The sequence below is a fragment of the Eretmochelys imbricata genome, chromosome 6 (genome assembly GCF_965152235.1).
Source record: "Eretmochelys imbricata isolate rEreImb1 chromosome 6, rEreImb1.hap1, whole genome shotgun sequence".
Lineage (NCBI taxonomy): Eukaryota > Metazoa > Chordata > Testudines > Cheloniidae > Eretmochelys > Eretmochelys imbricata.
The window spans coordinates 69049970-69069019 of record NC_135577.1 but is presented as its reverse complement, the minus strand read 5'-3'; the positions used below and the strand labels follow the sequence as shown (position 1 = coordinate 69069019).

The following is a 19050-nucleotide window of genomic DNA, read 5'->3' as shown; positions in this document are numbered from 1 at the left end:
CAATGAGGTGGCAACCTAGGTTTGGATATCCTGGCACACAAACTGAGGAGCTTGAGAGAAGAAAAAAAAATTAGGCACACTTTTTCCTACACCTTCCACATATTTGGATGCTCTGCTGTCTGAGGTAGGCCAGCGGTACATGTAGACCACTTTGCTGCGTGCCTAAGGAATGCCAGTGGCAGACAGGGCTAAATCACAATGACATACTCTGAGCCAGAAGAAATGCAGGCCTACTGACATTAGCAAGTTAGTGATATAGGCCACTTTGAGTTGCTGAAGGAAATCAGTGAAAAGTGTAGTATAATGGCAGGCTGAGCTAGGGGACACACTCACACACAGAGGGAGCTGATCTGCTGGCATAGGCTAGACACCTCTGCTGCACTGCTGAGAGAAGTCAGTGGAAGGTGTAGTAAAATGCAGGGCAAGGCTCCACTGCATTACTTATACTCTGAGGGAGTTGGAAACCATGTATATTCAAATATACAGGATCCTCAGGCTGCCTTAAAATGAAAGATAACAAGTTGCAACTACTGATATGTGACTCATCTGACATTCCCAATGGTTTGTGATAGAAAATTATCATACTAAAGCTTTCTGCTGTGAAGAGCAGCAAGCCTGAAGCTGTTCTGTCTGAGGGAGGCAGAGTAAACGTGGGTCAGAAAGTGGTATTGCAGCAATCCAACAACATTACTTGGAATTCAAAGGAGGAAGGAAGGAAACAAAACTCAGATTGCCTCCATGCTAGAAAGAGCAGGTCTAGATCATGATATCCAGATCAGTGGAAGCCTATGTATAAGAAACAATTTCATGGGTTATCAGCCAGATTAGCTAAAAATTGGCCGACAGTCCTGACAACTGATACTGAACATATTTAATTTCAAAATCTGTGAGACTGACCAAATACTGAAACATACAAAATGTCATTTTAGAGATTCACTTTTTTAACTACATGATGAAGTGTATATAAGTCCTATAAGCAGAAAAGTGAATCTGTAAAAATTATAGTTTCAGTACACTCTCTCAATGATTTCCAAGTCAAATTTGCTCAATTTACAGGTCAGGTCAGTAAGCACATCATTTGATTGTCAGCATCACAAGAACACCCTGAGATCTAAAAATAAAGTGTTCTTTTCCCTCTCAGTTATCTCCAGGATCAATAATACCGTATTTGAAGTCAATGTGATTGTAAGGTTGTAACAGAGAAAAAAAATTGGCTCTGGAATCAGAATGCAATTGACTGTTTTGTTGATGATTGAGGCAGAATAGAACATAGTTCATTTTCTCTTAGCTGCATGGCTTCTGAAGTAGTAATAGGAATAAATAATTTTTTTTCAGTAAATCCAACAGATGTGACTTGAACGCACAGGAACACCAGTTAAGTAAGAAAGTGGCATTTTTACATAGTTACTTTCCTGATTATACAATTACACTATAACCACTATTGTAACAAACTCATAGTGAGTTATTACATTTATAAAACATGTCAACAATAAACAGAAAAAATGCCATGCAGTTTAAAAAAAATATTCTGGACTGACTTGTAACCAAACGTTCCATGGGTAAGCATGTTCTTCACTGATTAATAAAAAGATGCTCTGATAAGAAAAGGTAAAATTGTATAGCCTGTTTAAATTTTATACTAATACAGTAACAATACCAGAACAGGTAAACAGACTGTGAGGCGATACAAGCATTGTTTTGGCTGAACAGGAGTTTTTGTTGTAACTTATTAACAGGTGCTTTTTCTCTCTCTGTAGATCTAAAAAATAGATACAATATTTATAAAATAATAAATCTGACCAACACCTGATTATAATTGACCAACACCCATTACAACTTCACATATGGGACTTTGTCCTCATTATATTCAAAAATACTTGATTACAAAAAAAAAAAAAAAATGAAAAGCACTTCAAGAAATAAGCTTATATAGTATGACTCCTCTGGTGTGGGTGGCTGAATACACTTGGACCTTGGTCTCATGCCCTTACTGCCCAAAGGTGTGCAATTATCCTGGCAGTTTTCTTTGTCCCCACATCTTGTGATGTGTTACTACTAATCAGCTCTGGGTTTTTTTTCCATGTGTGTGCATTTCCCACTTCTCTTTCTTATATAAAGGTTTCTCCTTCCACTTACCTACTCTGCCAATTTTCTATATACACATACTCTCTCTCTCTCATCTTCCCTCCCACAATCATAGCTGTTTCATCACCCTCAATCAATCAGTTCTTCACAAGAGACAGGGACCAAACTCAGAAGCCTGAGGATGTTCAATGAGAAGGGGATTTTCAATGACCAGAAAAAAAAAAAGCAATGCTATGGAAATAATGAGCCAGAAATCTGGAGCACAAGTGCAGAAAACACATACCTGCTGTCAATTCTGACACTTCCTACAATTTTCCACAGGATTATGACTGTTATTATTTAAAAAGCAACACAAAAAGGCTACATAATTTTTTCCAAATAATTTCTGATCTTTCAACTTTGCTACATGGTCTCTACTACGAAACAGATATGGGGACAGACAGAATGATTTCTTTATTCCCCAAAGCATCTCGTGTTGAAATGTTCTCAGAGCAGTGTTCAGAATCATCTGGAGGAAGGAGGAAACTGAGTTGTTTCAGAACTTATATTAAATAACCAAGACCCAACGTTTTCCCCCCTACAGCACTATTTCATATTTCTAGATCCGTTTTACCCCGTTTTTACTGACCCTTTATTTGGTTCAGTAGTATTATACTGAAATTGTATTCTTGGAGGCAAATTTTGTTCATAGCCAGAGGTGCAATATAAAACTGAAATCAGCATCAACAAGAGCAAAATTTGCCCCTTTTCCTGTTTGTATTTTTTCACATGGGCACACTATCTAAATTAAATTAAAAAACAACTAAATATCAGTATGTTTAATTTAAGGCTTCTATGATTACACAAACAATTCTGATACCAACCTTATCACTCATTTTATCCACACACAAAACTTCTAAATCACCAGCATTCATATGACCTTTGCTCGACCCCTGGATTTGCTTTACTAGTTTACAGCCTGATTTAACATCCATTGAAGTTAATGCTAGTCTTTTCTTTGACTTTATTGGGAATTTGACAGGTCCCTTATGTACATTTTAAAATCATACATTTGGATAACTGAATACTGGTGCGTACTATTTGTTTTGGAGTATCAAGTTGTGACATAAATAGCTCCCATTTTAATGTACTAGACATAGTTTTTTCATCTGGCATAACAGTGATGTTTACTGTATGTTCAGACAGCAGATGTTGTCTCTAATGATATTAGTCTAATTACAGGTACATTAAATTATTTTGCTTAGTAAAGAAAGAATGCTATCTGGATGTGCTTACATACTACAGCGACAGAGAAACCTAAAATGATATATCTGGTATTCATATGTTCTTGAGTTGCTAAAGTATTTTTGATTTTGTGAGTTGCTTATGGTTGTATGAATAAGATATGGTATTAAAGTTTAGAGGTACAATTCTTAGGGAAGTTATGAGATAAACAGATAAAGGTTAATTTCTACTTTTTAGTCATTCTGAATATTTTGTTACAGAGGCAGAATCCAAGTTTTTTGACTTGCAGTGATTAATAATTTGTCTCTTTAATAGTCTGTGGGAACACAGTAGGTATTAAGATTTTTATCACTTTTTAAACTTTAGCTTGCTATTTCCATATTTTTTAATGTTTTGAGCTTTCTTAAGGATGTGTTTAATTGTATGCCTCGTCTTGAATTGCACACTGCAACCTTAACTATAATAACGTTTTTGTTATTTCATTTCTTATTTTTGTAAAGTATTTTACAATGTTTTTGAATGTTATCAAAAGCTGGGATAGAGACTAAGTGATAGACCCTATATGACCTACAGACAACCATTGATACTATGTATCCTAAGCACCTTCTATACACTATTCAACTATTTTAATCTTCAGGCTCTGCAGAATCCAAACTATAGTCACCTATATATCGTTTTCATCTAGACTTTTAAAGGCCAAAAGATGTGTAATCTAAATCTGGATATGACAATCTCATTTGTCAACAAATATACAATAGTATCTCTGATGTAGAAACACAAATAACTTAAAAAAGTAAAATTTTTAATGATGAAATCTGTGAAAAGAAATCACAGCATACATTACATTGCATTATAAAGTACAATAGAATGAGTTTCCAAACGTTTTCAGTCAACCAGCATTCATATATCATGGGGTTCTATTTTTCCATTGTGAAAGTCATTTTTTTCTACTCTTTGCCATAAACCCAATTCTGATGCTACACTTCTGAAAACACACAATTCAGATCACTATCACCTTGACTTAAAAAGTTAGAAGGAGGGTTACAATAAGTTTTATACATGGAACACTGGTTGCAACCTTAACTATGAAAGTGCTGCTCACTACTTCTTAATTATGCAGAGATGTCCTTATTTTCCCTGTCTTTACTGTTTCCTCGCCCTCTATAGTTATCTTCCTGTGTTGTGGCTGTGTGATACCGCAACATTCCTTTGTTTCCCTAACTATGGAGCAGAACAATCCTCAACTACAATCACAACACAGGATGTATGAAAGAGAAACTTTCCCAAGGAAGAGATTCATATGAAGCCACTATGAATGAAAGTCATTCCTCCACTCTTCTGTTTTAGGATAGCATTTTACAATACATATGGGATACATTTTCTGTTTATTCCCAGATATCACTGTATGTGGATGAGATGCACTCATTCAGTGAATCTTATTAAGGAGGAATGTAACAGTGGAGACTGATGATACTGACTAAAGCCATTTTATTTTGGGAATGGGCTCTTTAAAGACACAGTGCCTACCCTTTAGAGTCCCAGAGTTACAGTTACTATATAAATGTGCCCTGAGACAACATATTTATCATATTCCACCTAGAAATAGAAACGGCATACAACAGGGCCTGTGGACACTAATATTGACAACTACAGAACATGCCTAAGGTTTGCTGAATAGCACAGCACAAGAAGGATTCAATAAACCTGCTTGTACTTCAAAAAAAAACAATCTCGTATGAAAGTAAGTTTGTTGATTTATATCAAAATATTATAGTCTATTGGCCTAAAAATGACAGTTTAGAGATGACCTGAAAGTGCTCTTTTTAAAATTAAAGTAAGGTCAGTTATCAGGACAGATTTCACTGCCTATTCTAACCAATGATTAAGCCAATAAAAACTGCAATCTTTATGGATAAATGCAGTAAGACGCATTCTCCTAAGGGGTCAAACCATGGTTTCATGAGTTATGTAGGCATAAAGAGCCAAATCCAAAGAATGTGAAGAGTCACAAATAGGTGAGAAGACATGCAACCATCCTTATTAAAACCTTTTTACACTAGAGTGTGCAAGACTTAGGATTCTTGTACTAGAGAAACATACCCAGATATGGCTGCCAGATGGAGTTTAACAGCACTCAAAGACACTCTCCCTCCTTTTGTTCTGGTTGTTGTGTGCCTTGATAATACCTTCTGTCCCAGAAGTAGCTGCATTTCAGTGGTGCAGTTATTTATGTATTGTATAAAAGGTGCTATATAAAAGTAAAATTCTCTGTCTCTCACATTAAATTCAGTTACTTTCTTCCAGTTAATTGTTTTCTTATTCTCCTTACATTTACATGTCTGTCATCATTGCTCTATTCTGTCTCTTATTACCATTTTTATTTCGTTCTATATCTCTGTCACTATGTGCCCATTTTTCTGTCTCCTGTTCTTCATCCAAACTTCTCCCTTGTTAGTTTATTCCTCGCTGTCTTTTCCACCAGATGTGTGATTAGTTTTAATACTTCAGCTGAAGGTGGCTAGAAATTCATCTGATTCTGCTTTCCCTATTATTTCTGACAGTAAGTAAGTTATAAAGCCCTCCAGCTACAGTGCCAGGATTAGCATTTCAGACCTCTAGGAGACATCTGATGAGATGAGTAACGTATAATGATAAGTGCACATTTTTGGTGGGCTGTCAAAATATCAGATTTGACTATTTTGCAGAAAGTTGGGCCCAAAGTAAGGAGGGATGGCACAGTTGTGTGGGATGAAGAAGTGAAATTACAGCATCATGAATTTTATACCTTTAACAATGAATTCTCTTCCTTTTTTTGCTTTAAATTGGATTCTTAATATTACTTAAGATGAGATTAATTCAACCACAAAAAAAGTTTATGCATTAAAAATTTATCCAAAATGCTTATCAATGGTCCCATTCACATCAGTGGCAAAGAACTGGGGCCCTAGTCACGCATTTGATCCATCCTAGTCAAATTCTAATCTCTCTCAGCACTGCACAGAAGTTACTGTCTCCAGTTCTCCTCAATTTACCTTCTTCCTTTAGATAATATCTAGGCTAGGGTGTCTCATACTTTTTCCTAACTTGGATCAAATCTTAACAAAAAGATATTTTAGTGGACATGTCATCTACCATTTGCACTATATGTATGTATGTCAACTGAAGCAAATGCTTACATGGAACAGTTATATTAGGGAAGAGTGTATGCATTTCTCATTGTTTTGAATGGGATAAGTGTTTTGCCCTTTTGGAAAAATGTTAATCAAACCATTTACTTTTCATCTCGTCATCTCCTTCTCCCTATCTATTCCTCCCTCTTCCCCATAATATTTCTCAACCCCTTTATTTCCCTCTCTCCTTGGTCCCCTGGGCATACTATCCAATAGAGTGGTTTTCTGCTCCTGAACAGTTTATCAATGACTTCAGGCCCTGAAGACTAGTTCTATTTCTGTCTCCCTAGGTATGTGTGTGACCCCCATGATTATCAATCAGTGTTTCCTCCCCCTCTCTTAAGTAACTATGAACCCTACTGGAGGTAAACTATTTTTGCTTGTTTCCAACTGCTTTAACAGGAATCCAGGTCTCCTTTGACATAAAAAGCCTACCAGCTGTAAAAGCAGCTAGAAATAAGGAGGAGAAGCCAGCACCATGTTACCTACCAGGTATTTGTGAAGCAGCCTCACTTTGACCCTGATTCAAAGGCCACTGAAATAGAAGGAAGACAATCACTTTCTTCAGTAGTCTTTGGATCAGACCCTTTGAAAGGCACTGTTTGATAATCCTTTTCAAATTTACATTAAGTTTCCCAAATCACCTCCACTCATACAGTAACTCCTCACTTAATGTGATAGTTATGTTCCTGAAAAATGCAACTTTAAGCGAAATGATGTTAAGCAAATCCAGTTTCCACACTAAGAACTAATGTAAATGGGGGGGTTAGGTTCCAGGGAAATTTTTTTTTTTTGCCAGACAAAAGATTATATATATATACACACACACACACATATATACACACACACACACACACACACACACACACACAGTATAAGCTTTAAACAAACAATTTAATACTGTACACAGCGATGATGATTGTGAAGCTTGGTTGAGGTGGTGGAGTCAAAGGGTGGGATGCCTTACTGCTAAATGATGAACCAGCAATTGGCTGAGCCCTCAAGGGTTAACTCATTGTTGTTAATGTAGCCTCACACTCTACAAGGTAGCACAAATGGAGGGAGGGGAAACAGCATGGCAGACAGAGACACACACCCTGTGTGTGAGAGAGAGAGATGCGCATTTCCCCTTTAAGTAGCTGACACCACTCTTAAGTACACTACCTTGTTAAGTTAATCAGCAAGCTGAGACAGCAGCAGCTGCTGCCAGGAAGCTCCCTCAGTCCTGAGCCCTGTCGTGTGTCCCCCCTGCTCTATGGAGATGGGGTAAGTGGGGTGCAGGAGGAAGGGGGAGGGGGACACCCTGACATTAGGCCCCCCACCTCAGCAAGCAGGAGGCTCTGGAGAGCAGCTCCAAGGCAGAGGGCAGGAGCAGCACATGGCAGTGGGGAGAGGGACAGCTGAACTGCTGGCAACTGATAGCTTGCTGGGCGGCTGCTGCACATGGAACTTAGGGGAATGGGAAGCTGATAAGGGGCTGACAGTCCACCCTAGTTCCAAGCCCCCACCAGCTAGCTGCAATGGGATGCTCTTCCTGAAAGCAGTGGACAAAACAGGCGGCTGCCAAACATTATAATGGAGCACTGCACAACTTAAACGAGCATGTTCCCTAACTGATCAGTAAGGTAACAACGAAACAACGTTAACCGGGACAACTTTAAATGAGGAGTTATTGTACTTCCAGTTTAATTTCCATTTTCAATTTCATACTGTTTATTCATTGTCAAGCCAGACAAGTTTCCTCCACTCACCTTCTCTGAAATGTCTCCCATTCCTGATGCAGTTTAAATTTACCTGTACTTCTCTCTTTTTCCAGTTCAGGCCATAATCCTACCCCATTTACCATTTCAACAAAAGTTTCTTCGTCTACATAGTCCAATTCAAAAACCTAGATTATAGCTATCTCCATTTTCCAATGCACCTTCACTTTCCTCTCCAGAAATTCACATTGTTCACTACTATTTCAGTGAATGACAGCTCCATTAGAATCAAGTCAGTTTCAATCCCACCTATACTCAGAGTTTAAGTAAGCAAACCATTGCCCGTAAAATAGTACATTTGTGTGAAGAAGGTCCATGCAAAGTTGCAAACTGAGAACTGAAAGTTAGCAATTTGCACCAACAATGTTACTATACATTGTCTACTATGGCTATAGTTAAAAAGCAACAGTTGAGCTGTAAATCAACGCTACATCTTTATGGGGTTCTCAACCAACTGTAAAACTGCAGTATTTTGTGTTGGCCACATTACTAACGTATGTTTCAAAATTCTTGTTCTCTTTAGCTTAGCAGCAGCTGCATATTTTAAGGTCTTTTCTGTACATTTAATCTTTCTGTAACTTACACAGTTTGCAAAGAATGGGTGCCTAAAAATAAATAACCATGTATAAAATATTTCTACTGTCTTTAATATTTCACAAGAACATGGGGATATTTGCATATGTGTAGAAGAGATTAAGTAGAACTGTTTAATTGTGTCTCTGAACTTTCCTAAAGTAATAAAATTTCAGATTCCTGAATTAGTAAGTGATCAGGAGCATCAAGGGACATATATTTTTGCAGCCTCTCTTTTAGCAAAAAGAACTTTAACTTTTTAAAACTGTGGTGTAAAGTAAGAGAGAAGTGAAGCCAGGTTTATTAGGATTTATGAAACCAGAGTCCTTTTCTATCTGGGTTTTAACTTTGGAATTTATTTTGGAAAACAGAATACTGCCGCCCTCACTGAAAAGAAGTCTCTTCTAAGCAATATGCTGCACTTAACCATAATATAGAAAAAATAAGGAGTAGAGAGATTAAGACAAATACTTTCAAATATGGGTACTTAAGGTTAGGTACTTAAATAAATGTGGCCTGATATTCAGAGATACTGTATACCTACAGATGCCACTGATTTAATTTAGGTGCCTAAATATGGATTTCAATGCCTAACTTTAGGCACCCAAGTTTGAGAATACTGACATATGTGTCCCAGATTGACACAGTAAGTGTAAAAGGCAAGAACTGAAATCACAAGTCTTGAGTCCCTATACCCTGGTTTAACCACTAAACCACACTGCCTCTCTAAGAAAGGAAGGGGAGAAATAAAGTCGGAGGGAGCATTATTTGGTGATGGAGACATCTGAGGGGGAAGGAAAACTATTGGGAACTGTGCAGATGAGGCATGTATGAGACAGAAAAGAGAAACATGCCAACAGGAGAAGGAGCAGAGGAATCTGTTGGGCAATCTGTCCAGCAGAAGAGAGGCAAATGACAAGCAATTACAGAACTATTTCAGAAGTGGGAAGTAGCAGTGGAGTTAGAGAAGCCGGCAAGGAACTATAACTGGTGCAAAATATATCAGGGGTTGCAGAAACATAAACATTACAGTGTCAGTGCACTAGAAGTCCCTATGATCAATAAACAGATTATAGCCAGTCAAACAGGGGAGCCAAGTTGTTTCAGGGGCAGAAAGCAGCAGAGGAAATTCAGAAGAAAGAAACTAATTACAGGATGCAGGGAGCAAGAAACTTTGTTTCTTTGGTACGATACTAGCTTCTGCCTTTTAGACTTTCTCTACAGGACATAACATACTATTGCATAGTATTTTACACATTTGTTATACTCTCTGTTTATTTACTCATAACAATATACATATGCGTATATGTCGTTGGTTAAAAGGTTCTTTTTAATGCATATTTTTTAATTAAGCCCAGTTCTGAGGGTTGTTCACTGCTGAACCGAAAGCAAACCTCTTGCAGAATTTAGACACAAATTTAGCAGATCCTGGGAAATCCCTGGTGCAGAGTCAAGTCCCATATCCCATAACCTAAACATTCCAGAACCCTGTTTACACTTTAGCCACTGCCTTTTCATTTACTGCTTTATTCTCATATAGCACTGAAAAGAGAGTAAAGATATGATTATAACTATGAGTTTTCTTACCAGAGTAAGGGCTCCTTCTGCTTGGGCCTCCATTGGACTTGAAGGTGTGGCTGCAAGAAGCTGGCCAGCAACTCCAGCCATAAATTCTAATTTATCTGTAAATTGTTCAGAAGCAGCAGTAGCATGATCAACAGGTAGATCTAACCCCACACCTAAGACTTCATTCTTGGCATGGACGTTGTTTTCTGCCCAAATACTCAGTCTCAGCTGTTTCTCTTGGGGGGATTCCTCTAGGACTTGTAGAACCTCAGGCTCCTCATCTGAGGGACTTCCAGTTGTTTTATGTACTAAAGCTCCATTGGTCCTGAAATCCTGCAAGTCCCGTTCCTTATCTACTATCACCCATTCCTTGGAATCAACCTCCTGCCGGCAGGAGCTTAAGTTGATAGCCACAAAGCCATTACTGACAATGCCATCAACTTGTTCTGGAGAACTGGCTGAAGCAGGCTTAGAAGCATCAGGGAGATATTCTTCATCATAATGCCAGACACGGTCAGTGCGGGCAGCCACAGCAGGAACAGATATTCTCTGAGGAAGAGGAGGAGCAGCAACAGCAGTTTCTTTCCCAGCATTTGAGTCTTTCTGCATCTTCTGCAAGCTTAGGAGAGAAAGAAGTTACATATGAATTAATTAAGAATGAACTACACAATCTGAATTGTGCCATAGAAGCCAAGTTAAATTCACTTGAGAGTCTACTGCAGTGTCTTACAGATCCAAGGATGAGCATAAGAAACATAATTTTCAAGCAGCAATTATGGAGGTGCCTGCAACCAAATGTTTTGCATGTGAACACGTAACTCCTGCCAAATAAGGGCTCAACAGAAATTTACTGAAAATAAGGGGAAGGAGGCAGAAAGTTGATAAAAGTCAGAGGAACATTGGAACTAAAGAAAGGAAACCAACTCCTCACCTCAGCATGAATTAATGCCAAAACATTTCAGCCTGGATTCAGTACTTCCCTTTTGGTACGAATGAAAAAAGGAGATTAGGAGACCGAGGGTGACATGAGAATAACCATGTACCACATCAACTTGTTTTGTTTCATAACTTTGTTATTACTATATAATAAACCAGCCTAAATATACCCTTTCTATCTACCTGCAAGGATTTTCTAACTGCTGCAGTTTTGCTTTGTGAGAAACATGAACATTCATCCCGTCTCTCTGCAGCATGGGATGTTCTCCTGTTTTGTAAGAGGTTTACTGAAGAACACTAATGAGTTTTTATTATTCAGTAATGTAAATCTCTGCCTTTGTTGTCCACTGTGAGTGAGGGGGTGTTAAGGAAATGATGAAACTTTAGTTCTATTACTGGTGTGAGATAGTTGCCTTTCTTTGTCCTTAATTAAGTATGACATACAACTCTATGCCTCAGTTTTTGTTTTTACATGACTCACTCTTTGAACCTCTCTCGTTTATCCAAAATACTACTAAATTCTTTTTCCTCTCTGTCTACTCTGATCATGTATTCCTCTACTCATGTAAGCTCTGCATCAAATTCAAATTCCTTGTTCTCATGTTCAAGGCTCTGCGCAGCTCTACCACTGCCTAGATCTCAACACTCTTCTATTGCTTCCTGATTTAGCTTTCTGCTCTGCCAACACCTCTTCCCTCTAGCCTCCCTGTGTTATCCTTCCATAATACTCCCTTCAGTTGGACTAAATTCCCTGATCCTGTACTCACACAACCTCCTTCTCCAACTTCAAATTCTCTCTCAAAATCCTAACAAGCTTTCCTGACAACTTTAGAAATATACAACAACAGTGAAACTAATGACACATGCACTACAGAAACAAGTAAACTCATTATTTTATTTTACATAAATCCTGCTCCTCGTACACATTACACCTTACCAGAGGTAATCTATGCCTATATCTAATTTAGTGCTTGATTCTGTAATGCTTATCCAAGTTAAGTTGCACTAACTCCCATGAAATCACTGACTCCCATGTCCTACTGAAGTCAACAGGACTGTTCATGAAGTGCTAATCGACAGAAGTGTGATAGAAATGGGCCCTTAAACTAAGAATTCCTTGAGGTAAGGACTTTGCCTTTATTTGTCTATAATACACCATGAACTCTAGCTTAGTGTAAACAGTAATAAAAATTCAATAAAAATTTAACTTAAAAATGTAAAATGGGATAGAAGCCAGGGATGTTCCTCAGAGCAAATACTATAAATCCAGTAGACATTACTAGCTATACTTGGCATAAGCATAGCTCAGCAACTCCATTTCTGGTTTTCACTGACCACTGTCTATGGATACAGTACTAGAGAAAAGAAAATACAGTCTAAGCCAACAAGCCCCTAAAAGATCCAAGCATAAATGTGAGATAGAAATTTTCTCTTTACCAGGTCTCAAGAAATTTATCAGTGTCTGGCTTTGATTCCAAGGTCAACCGTTTCTCCAGTTCAAAGCTGTGGATTGAACGTAACTTTCTCAACAGTGGGACATCCCTGTCTGGCTGGGCGGTCTCTGAGCGGACTCGAACTGGAGAACCCAGGCTTGGTGCATTAAGCAGTCCATTCACTGGTCCATGGCTGTTTTCCTCCTCTGTAGAAGCCTGTGCAAATAAAGCACAATAGAAATAAAAATGTAATTTATAGGAGTGCTGAAACAGAGGAAGACACAACAGTGTATGCAGTGCATATAACCCAATGCTTCTATCCTGTAACAAAACAAATTCATACTGAGGATGCTCCTTCAGCAGAAGTTCATGCCATATTTCATGTAGTTTATTTGTGCTCATCAGCTACCAGTTTCCTAAGGCATAAATTTAAATTAGGGATTAATTGCCAGCAACACTGTGGTTTTCATTAAGCCTCAGGATGGAAGGAGTAAATGGAAGAAAACAATACATTTCCCAGATTTTAGATGTATACTGATCCCCACTCCCATTTCTGGAATTCTCATCAATAGCAGGTCGAATCCAGAAGCCTAGGAGCTTCTTCATACTGCTTTACAGTCAGACTTTTTTTTTTATTGATGAAAGGTTAATCATCATGTTAACTCATCCTTATGCATATCTGAGGCATGCAATACCATTGTTCGCAAAGTCTACAAGGTAGCTTTTTGATGTGGAGCAATGTTTATTAGAAATTAAAATCAGATCTCCAACTGCATCTCACTTTGTAGATCAACTGGGTATGATTCAGTGTTGAAGGAGCACTCTGATCCCCGGTGTAAGCAGATGTAACACCCACTGATATCAATGAAACTTGTATCTGCTTATACCTGAGCTGAATTTGGCCCCAGAAGAGAAAAAGTCCATCTGTCTTCTGCCATTTTAAAAAACTAATACACATTAGCCAGGTACAAGCATAAGTATCACAGCAGTCTGGCCTCCTCCCAACCCATTTTACATATACCTTGAAAAATACACAGCTCTGTCACTAGATAGTATTTCGGCTTAAAGAACACTTCAGTAACATCTTACAGCTACTGATGACATTTTCACATCAGAGGAGCACTGGCTACAATTGTCTGAATATGAATTGTAGTGATTATGAGAGAGAGAGAATAATAGAAGTAATGATAGTGAGAGACCAGGATCACTGTCAGGAGCCAGCTATAATCTAGACAAGCACTGAGCAAGTTTCCCTTCCATAAATTAGTCTATCTACCTCAATGTTGACCCTTAGTACTTCTACTTTTCCAGTAATGGGATTCTACTCAACACAAACTGAGGGATATGTTACATTATGAAGACAAGCATGCAATATTGATGAAATGGAGAATACCAATCATATTTATTTTGTTGACTGGAGAGTTAGTTCTGATCTATTTTGATATCTTCACTCTTAATTACTACCATGGAAAGTGACTAGGAAACAAAATCATCTTTGAACCCAATATGAATCATAGCCTTTAGAAGTGAAAAGAGCACTGACCCATTGAAGCATGTAGCTCTCTGCTTTGGAAAACCATTCTCTCTGGTCAAACTGCAGAATATTTCAAGTGCCAAGCGAGCATTTGCTCTCCTATTACTCATCATGCCACATTATCATGTTCCTGATGATGCCAGGAAATTGATGAAAGAGATTGTCAAGGTTCCTTCCCCACTCTGAACTCTAGGGTACAGATGTGGGGACCTGCATGAAAGACCCCCTAAGCTTATTCTTACCAGCTTAGGTTAAAAACTTCCCCAACGTACAAACTTTGCCTTGTCCTTGAACCCTATGCTGCCACCACCAAGCGTTTTAAATAAGAACAGGGAAAGAGCCCACTTGGAGACATCTTCTCCCAAAATATCCCCCCAAGCCCTACACCTCCTTCCTGGGGAAGGCTTGATAGGAATCCTCACCAATTTGTACAGGTGAACACAGACCCAAACCCTTGGATCTTAAGAACAATGAAAAAGCAATCAGGTTCTTAAAAGAAGAATTTTAATTAAAGAAAAGGTAAAAGAATCACCTCTGTAAAATCAGGATGGTAAATACCTTACAGGGTAATCCAATTCAAAAGATAGAGAATCCCTCTAGGCAAAACCTTAAGTTACAAAAAGACCCAAAAACAGGAATATACATTCCATCCAGCACAGCTTATTTTATCAGCCATTAAACAAAAGGAAATCTGACGCATGTTCTAGCTTACTAACTTAACAAGAGTTGTAAGGCTGCATTCCTGATCTGTTCCTGGCAAAAGCATCACACACACAGACAGAACCCTTTGTTCCCCCCCACACCTCCAGATATGAAAGTATCTTGTCCCCTCATTGGTCATTTTGGGTCAGGTGCCAGCGAGGTTACCTTAGCTTCTTAACCCTTGACAGGTGAAAGGGTTTTGCCTCTGGCCAGGAGGGATTTTATAGCACTGTATACAGAAAGGTGGTTACCCTTCCCTTTATATTTATGACAGAGGTTTTTCCCATTGCAGCTCTATAAATACCTTACAGATCCCCAGCTTTATTTTGTTTCTGTTGGCATCCATCTCCTCCCAGACATCTTTTTCCTGAGGACGTTGATGCCCGGGGGACCCAGGCAGTTTCTCTGGTGAGACTCCAACAGGAATACCATTCTCCCCATCACTGAGCTGCTCATCTGGAAACACCTCATCCGTGTTCTCTCGCAGCAAATCTCCTGGGATAGGTGTGGCATTGGCTATTCTACAAAGGAAGAAGTGAAAAATAAAGCAGTTATTTGCAAGTGGTCCTCATAAGTGATGATTTAAAGCCCAGAGAAGGCAACGGAAGTCTTTCATCGAGTTCAATGTGCTAGGGATCAGGCCTTAGGTTCTTAACATAGGCTTTAGCAAAAGGTTGACTGCAGAATGGGAATCTAATAAAGTGATTTCCTAACCCAGACATGTATCAACATTCGTAACTGCTGTATATTTAGGACAGCAGCACTTTTTTTTTTCCTGAGGAGAGGCTCAATAGTGACCAAAGGGAGACCTAGTATCCTGCAATACCCTATTAGTTAACACCCTGGAGAAACAGATGTAACAGATGACTTTCCCCTGGTGCTAAGTGGTTGGATTTTTAGGTTAAACATAGGAAATGCTTGAACATACCCAATTGCAGCTGGGGTCAGGCGAGTATGTAACTGAGGAGTTGTTGATGTTGTTGTCGTCGTCAGAGAGCCATCAGTTCCACTCTTCTCCCAATCAAAAGGGTCACTTTCAATGACTCCAGAAGTTTTCATACTGTTGTCAAACACAGACATGAGAAGCTAAAAATAAAGAAAAGAGTTAATTAATTCTTCTTTCTTTGAATTAGAGAAAGATAAAGTACTCCAGACTCAGTTTCCCTCAAGGCTTTTCTAACATCTGGTTCTCCTTTAAGACTTTATCTGACAATTAATTGTTAAAAAGGTAAGGTTTATCAACAGTGCCATATCACCACTGCCCCTATCTGTGGCTCAGAATGGTGCACTATTTATTTTGAAAATTATGAAATAGCTTTTTGTAATGCTTGGGTAGAGCACTTTAAGCATTGCTACCACTTAACTGCTTCCTGTGTTGGTATGTTTTAACCACTGTGGTAAACCCAGGACAAACAGCTACAAAAGGGGGGTAGTAATTAGTCCCAGGGGATTAAAAGGCCCCTCCCTATCCACTGAGGGGAGAGAACCAGGGGGCAATAAGGTTCAGCTGGAAAAGGGGTTGCTAAGGAAGCAATTAGGTTTAGCTGACTCCAACTACTTGGGACCTTTTTAAACACTCCCCTGAGTGGTAGGAGGGAGAGAGTGAGGGAGTGAGAGGAGCAGGGAAGCTGCCAGTAGGCTGTTTGCAGCAAGACACCAGACCTTCCCAGCAGGGAGGCTGCACTCGCTCCCCAGAAGGGAAGGAAAACAAGCACAAGGGACTGACTGAGGAGAGGAGTAGCAGGACCCTGTGCCACCTATAAGGATTCACCTTGCCCCAAACCTGAGTCTCCAAGGCTAAAAAGGAATGAGCCTACTGAGGTGAACAAGATATTTTGCCACACTTGGTGTCAGAAGTAGGATGTGGTGAGTGAGTAAGGCTCTGTGGCAAGCCATCTCAGGGCAGGGTAAATCACACACACACACAAAAATGGAGGATGTAGTGAAGGTGTTGGTACAGGCCACTGCGGCCCAACAAGAGGCTACCAGGGTGCAGATGGCTGCCCAGCAAGAGTCAGTACGCGTCCAACAGGAGAAAACCAATTACTGATGAACCAGGCGGCCCAAGATCGAGCCACCCTGAATGAAGCAGTGAACCAGTTAAAAGCCCTGACCACACTGACGCACGGGCCCCAGGGGATCCAACCGCTGCGGGCAAGCAACTATTTACAGAAGATGACTACGGATGATGATATAGAAGCCTTCGAGAGGACAGCACTGCGGGAGGCCTGGCCCCAAGACCAGAGGGCAGGTATCCTGGTTCCATTTCTGTGTGGGGAGCTCCAGAAGGCCTATTTCGACCTGACCACAGAGACAGCTATGGATTACCCACAACTGAAGGGGGAAATCCTGGCAAGGTCAGGTGTGACGTCAGCCATACGGGCCCAGCGCTTCCATGAGTGGAAATACCAGGGCAGCAAACCGCCGAGGTCCCAGCTATTTGATTTAATCCACCTCACCCAGAAGTGGCTCCGCCCTGAGACCCATGGGCCGGAGAAGATAGTGGAAATCCTCGTGTTGGACAGGTACATGAGGGGGTTGCCGCTAGATATACGGGAGTGGGTCCGCCAAAATGATCCCTCCTCCTACGATGAACTACTTGCCCTCGTAGAGAGACACCTAGCAGCCCAAGAACTTTTGCAGACCACCGGGGAAGGAAGGCGCCAGAATCAGAGACAAGTCTCTGCGCCGAGGCCCCAGTTTGCCCTAACACCAGGCTGGACTATGGAGGGGAGGAAGGAAGCTGAAGAGCAGCCAGAGGTCCCAGAGAGACTTGAGGACTGGGGGAGAAAGGCTCAGAGGAGAAAGCCCAGTAGCCTGAAAAATCGGGGACTGCCCCGAGCAGGGTTCCAATGTTATGCATGTGGTGAATTGGGGCATATCACTGCCCAATGCCCAAATCTAGAAGAGCCCATGCAATGTGAACTGGGAGATATAGGGGGACCATGTGATCTAATAAGTCTAGTAGGGGTTGCAATGGTCCCTCATAGATACACTACACCCGTTAAGATGAATCGTATAGAGACCACAGCATTAGTAGACTCGGGAAGTGCAATCATGCTGGTCTCGGGAAAGCTGGTCGGGTAGGACCATCTATCCCGGGCCAAACGCTCAGGAATATCCTGTGTGCATGGGGATGTCAGTTACTACCTGACCATCCCCGTAAAAATAGAAGTTCTCGGAAACCCCACTAAGGTGACAGTGGGAGTAGTTCCGACACTCCCCTACCCAGTCCTTATCGGATGAGACTTCCTGGGATTTGATAGCCTACTCCCTGGGGAGAAGGTGGAAGAAAATAATGAACCCGGGACCCAGGGGGTGGCCCAGATAGATAACCCACCACCCCCCAGCCTTCCACGAATTTGGCCAGGATTTGTTCTCCCCGCCAGGAAAGCCCCAGAAGACTTGGAGGGAATGAAGGGCGGATAAAAGGAGGGGAAGGAGGATCTTAACCCAGTACCAGAAATCTACGCTTGTAGGGGAAAGAGGTGGCTCAATGGACAGCGGGGCGGGGCAGGAGATCAACGACCCAAGAGCCGGACCTTGTTCCCCGGGGGTTTTCCCCAAGGGGGAGACAGAGGTAGATCTCCCTGAGTTTGGACAAATGGGGACCTCACTCGGGAATTCTGGTGAGGATCAGGCCAATGATCCAATATACAGCAATATTCGTAAACTAGTAGTCGAGGTAAATGGGGTCCCCGTGGAGGGGAGAGTCAAGGGCCCAGGGCCATATTATGTAATTAAGGGTCATCTGCTATACAGAGTAGTCCAGGTCCAAGAGCAAGTCGTAGAACAACTCTTGGTCCCACAGAAGCATCAGAGGGGCGTGATGGATCTGGCCCACAGCCATCTGTTTGGGGGCCATCTTGGGGTAGATAAGACCCTTGATTGGATTCTGCAGAGGTTTTTTTGGCCCGGCATTTATGCGGCTGTCTGGCGATATTGTACCTCCTGTCCAGAATGTCAGTTACATGAGCCCCGACCACACCTAAGGGCCCCTTTGGTACCTCTACCAATTATTGAAATCCCATTCGAGCAAATAGCTATGGATCTAGTAGAGCCACTGG

At 40.6% G+C, this 19050-nt stretch overlaps 1 protein-coding gene across 2 annotated transcripts in view; it reads right to left on the bottom strand.

Annotated features, from left to right (window-relative positions):
- The window catches only part of TTBK2 (tau tubulin kinase 2), a 207524-nt gene that overhangs the window by 27700 nt on the left and 160774 nt on the right, over positions 1–19050 (bottom strand). For both annotated transcript variants that reach the window (XM_077818805.1, XM_077818806.1), the window contains 4 exons: positions 15912–16069; positions 15288–15504; positions 12752–12963; positions 10400–10997 (listed from right to left, as the gene is read on the bottom strand). In XM_077818805.1, coding sequence (XP_077674931.1) covers positions 10400–10997; positions 12752–12963; positions 15288–15504; positions 15912–16069 — 1185 coding nt within the window. The remainder of the gene's footprint in view (positions 1–10399; positions 10998–12751; positions 12964–15287; positions 15505–15911; positions 16070–19050) is intronic.